This window comes from Penaeus monodon, chromosome 13 (assembly GCF_015228065.2).
Source record: "Penaeus monodon isolate SGIC_2016 chromosome 13, NSTDA_Pmon_1, whole genome shotgun sequence".
In the NCBI taxonomy this organism is placed as follows: domain Eukaryota; kingdom Metazoa; phylum Arthropoda; class Malacostraca; order Decapoda; family Penaeidae; genus Penaeus; species Penaeus monodon.
In genome coordinates, this window is record NC_051398.1 from 39,076,311 (window position 1) to 39,080,785 (window position 4,475).

At 35.2% G+C, this 4,475-nt stretch overlaps 1 protein-coding gene across 5 annotated transcripts in view; it reads left to right on the top strand.

The window, feature by feature from the left end:
• The window catches only part of LOC119580323 (bromodomain-containing protein 8-like), a 16,131-nt gene extending 12,157 nt beyond the window's left edge, over window positions 1-3,974 (top strand). Inside the window, exons 13-18 of one of the 5 annotated variants that reach the window (XM_037928409.1) lie at window positions 427-867; window positions 1,048-1,670; window positions 2,110-2,244; window positions 2,411-2,560; window positions 3,376-3,553; window positions 3,667-3,974. In XM_037928409.1, the coding sequence (XP_037784337.1) occupies window positions 427-867; window positions 1,048-1,670; window positions 2,110-2,244; window positions 2,411-2,560; window positions 3,376-3,553; window positions 3,667-3,828 (1,689 nt within the window). In that variant the 3' untranslated portion in view covers window positions 3,829-3,974. The remainder of the gene's footprint in view (window positions 1-426; window positions 868-1,047; window positions 1,671-2,109; window positions 2,245-2,410; window positions 2,561-3,375; window positions 3,554-3,666) is intronic. The other 4 variants (XM_037928410.1, XM_037928411.1, XM_037928414.1 and 1 more) reach the window with 4 other exon arrangements.
• The last annotated feature ends 501 nt before the right edge of the window (window positions 3,975-4,475 follow it).

The following is a 4,475-nucleotide window of genomic DNA, read 5'->3' on the forward strand; positions in this document are numbered from 1 at the left end:
GGACAGTGACAGGGGAAACACATGTAAAGAATGCTACTTTTTTCTGGGAAGAAAGAGTTGTGGTTGTGAATACTTTTTATTTTGTTTTGTTTTGTAGTTTACATAGTAGACTGTCTTGTGTAGAAATGTTGACATAGTCACTGAATGTAAGAGACAGAAGGAGATAAAATGAATGTAATGAATTTGGTGTAAATTTGTGAAAGCTTTTTGTTGTTTTTATCATATATGTTTAAATGGTTTAACTCTATTTTTGTCTTTTTTTCTTTATTGTTAGTTGTGTTATTTATATTTTCTGCATATATTTTCATAGATATTTTTACTCTTGATAATTATGAAATTAGCATTGCTAAATCTATAAAGGCAGAAAACACAAATTGCTTTATCAATATTCCTGTGATTTTGTAATGTGCATTGGTACCTTAACAGCATCATGAACAAGAAGGAAAAGAGAAGCAGGTCCAGCAGGATTCGGAGCAAGAAGTTTCATCAAGCAAGGAGTTGGAACAGCCTGCAAAGCGCCCAGGTCATCGTGGCCGCAAGAAAACTAATAACACTGTTTTGTCACCCCAAAGCACCACAATCACCACCACCACCACCACCACTACTACCACCACCACCACCACTCCCAAGTGCAGTGAACCTGCAAAAGTCAGTGTCCCCACCTCTCCAACTTTGGACCAGGTTGCATCCCCAGTCTCTTCTGCCATTGTTCCCACAACCACCCCTAGTCCACCACTGGCTGCCAGTAAAATTGACCCCAACTCTGAGTGTGAAATGAGTAAAACCCCGTCTTCGCCAAAGCTTGCTGGCCTCCCCACTGCAGCTGCGGAAAAAGACAATGTCCCCATCCCAGGAACACCCACAAAAGTATACCATGTTCACACAAAAAAAGAGAGAGAAAGCAATGATAGAAATGATTATTTCATTTTCACCTTCTTATTGGGATATTTTATTATTATTTATTAAGGAAAAATGTATTTCATATAACCATCAATTTGTGATGAATGATAAGTAGTTTAGAGGAATAATGAAATTAATTTTTGACAGGACGTGAAGGGAGACATCTCTCTTGAGGACAAAGGGGATGTAAAGAAGGCAGATGAGAAACCTGACAGAGAAGCAGATGGCAAAGATATCAAGAAGAAAGAACTGAAGCAGGATAAGTTTGATGAGTTATTGAGAGAAAAAGACAAGAAGAAAAAGGAAGAAAAATGCCCAAAACAGGAAGAACCAAACAAAGAGAAGGAAAAGGAGAAAGAGAAAGAGAAGAAGGAGGATGTAAATATTGTGAAGAAATTGGATGAAAGCAAGCCACCAAAAAGTGAAGACAAGGAAGTAGAAGAAGAAAAGCCTGTAGTCAATGAATCAGAAAAGAAAAAAGAGAATAAGAAAAATGAGGAGATGAAACCAAAGGAAAAGAAAAAGGAGGATGAAAAGGCAAATTCCAAGAAGAAGGCAGAGGAAGATGAAGAAAGAGCCAATAAGAAGAAGAAAATGGAGGAGGAGGAAGAAAAAAATACTAAAAGCAAGCCATCTGAGGAACAGAAACCAGCAGTGAAGAAGCTGGCTGAAGAGGAAAGCAAAGAAGTTGACACAGAATCTGATAAAAAGAAAACTAAGAGCCAAAAGAAGGAACAGGAAGAGGATTCCCAGGATGGCCAGGAAAGCAAGTGAGTTTTTAAGTGAAAATTTTACATAGGCTAGTGTAACAAGACTACTACTGTTAGTCCCAGATTTTCTTCTTTTATTGTACAGCTAATGAGTAACAATAGTGAGGTATAAAGTTTATGCATCATCTATTTTTATTGACGATAAAAGCTTTGCTTTGGTGGCTCAACATTTAATTAATTGAGAATTTGAATAACATTTTATGAGCACATGACTGTAAAGAAATTAACTGTTAATGGTGCAACAAACTAGCATGTCTAAGAAACTTGTGATAAAGCTTGATATTAGACCAAAGACCCAAGAAATTCCATCCAATCTCTGCAGTTTTGAGTTATTGGTGAAAAATACAAAAACTGCTTTACATTACAGCTTTGAACTTGGCAAGAGAGTAGTGTTTAGGTATTCCAGTTGGATCATTGTCTTTTGTTTAATATTTTTCAGGGATTGGGTGAGTGAAGTGGAAAGGATATTCGTCAGAAGTACAAAACGCAAAGTATCTGGAGGAGATTTTGCTGGATCGTCATCCCCACTAATAACTGAATCTGCACCAAACTCTCCTGCTTCTACCCACTATGGGTTAGCTTCCATGCCGTTTGTTCTTATCATGAGATGTTCAGACTTTTGTTGTTGGTTTTATGTTGAGATCTGGTAATGAAGTACTAACAATGCTCTTAGAGAAGCAGAAGTTGAAAATAACATGCACTTTGTAGGTCAGAACTCTTTACTTAATTTTTTTTCTTAGGGATGATCCTGAACATGAACGATCATATAGATCATGGAAAAAACCCATCATGATTTTGTGGAATGAAATTGCTGCACACAAGTTTGCGTCCTTATTTTTACGACCCATTACTGATGATCAGGCTCCAGGATATCACTCAGTGGTGTACAGGTAAGGAGAAATTATATATTTTTTCTTTATTCTCTTTGAACTGTTTCAGCAAATGCACCGTAAGTTCTTGATTGTGTTATATATGTTTCTTGGTTTGTTGACTGCAGAGGTTTTAGAGTAGATTGTGTGAGAGATAGTAGAGGCACACAAAATATAAACCTATGAAAAAAATGTAATGAAACTACTTGTGATTCTTCATTAAGTGTAAGGGACATCAACTTGGTTGGTAGATTTTGCTTTTTCATCATTATATTAACCTGGATAATGTTCTATCACTTTGTGGTAGACTGCCTTTTTTGCTGGGATAATATCTTTGCATCATGTAGCTGCATTTGCTAGGAGTAGTCCTCTCAAATGTAGAAGTAAGGCTCATTTTTAGCCACATTCCAGAAAAAATAATTTATGCCACAGACAAAAGCATAGAGAGCAGCGTAAATTTGTTTCCTGTGCTTTTAATTTTTCTCTTGAGCAGCTGACTCTTCATGCTTCCAGAGGCATTGTTCAGTTAACTGTTGGCAGGCTTTACTTTGTCTCTTGTCGGTAAGCTTTGCTCCATGTTACTATCTATGAAATGGCTCCCTTTTTCCTTTCTTGCTCTCACCATTTGAAGTTCATTTGTACTCAGTTTATTATTTTATTTATCTATTTTTTAATTATTATTGTGTCTGTTTCATTCACTGTAGCAACTGCTATGTCTTTCTTTCAGGCATCTCATAGAACTTTAGTGAATTGATTTTGCATCTTTAGAAATATAGTTTTTAATTTTCTTCTACTCATTTAATATATAAAATTGTCAAAACTTGTGTATTTCCCAGGCCAATGGATCTTCAAACAATCAAGAGGAACATAGAAAGTGGAGTAATAAGAAATACAGCTGAATTTCAACGTGACATGATGCTGATGTTCCTGAATGCAAAAATGTACAACACCAGTGACCATAACGTCTATCATATGGCTCACCAGATGATGAAAGATACCGTTAGCACCATTGAGGTCTGTATCTTTGTCATTTTATTTGATTTTTTTATATGGATATAATTAGATTGACTACATATAGAGGCAATTTCAAGAGCCTTTCATCCATTTTTTTTTTCTTTCCATCACAGGAATTCTTGAATACACAAATGCTGGCACGAGCAGAAGAGACCCCTCAGAAATCCCTACGGCGGGAAACTCGTGAGTCCTCAGCGAAGAGAAGTGATGATGATCCGAAGAGGAAATCAAGAGACAGTCTCGATGAGAAAGGTTTGAAGAAAAGAAGACTGTAATTTTCTTCTTTTTGCTCTCGGTGGATAATTTGAATTTTCTTCATTTTGTATCATTAGTGGATAGGTTCAAGAAGTGCAGTTGGTTATTCTTCATCAGGGAAACACTAAAATTGTCTGTAATTTTGTAAAATAAATATGTGAAAAGACACTGTAGTTCATTACCTGGATTTGATTTTTTATGTTTTGGAAGTATTTTCTTAATCACACAGGCAGTAGTAATAGTATATATAAAATTATGTCCCTTTAAGAATCTAAAATTTAATTGTGATAAGTGAAGTTGCAAGTTGTTTTGAAAAGGTGTAAAAAAATATTACATATTTTAAAATAATATCTTAAAAGTACCATAAATGTTAGTGTACATGAGTGTGGCACACTTGGTTTTGTTGAAAATCAAATATGATTTTATAGTCTGCAGGCTGAATTGAAGGAACAGATATTTTGGGAAAGTTTATTGTTTCACCAAACATCAAGCTTCATTATCAGTATTTCATGATATTCTTGACAAGAGGATAAGTGAACAGTGAAACAAAGTTTCATTTCATAAAAATAATGCAGCTATTATGATAAAGTTAAACTTGGTACATATTTTCTGATGATACTGGACACATTTGGGGGTGAAAAAAAGAAGTATTGAAATTTAAAAAAAA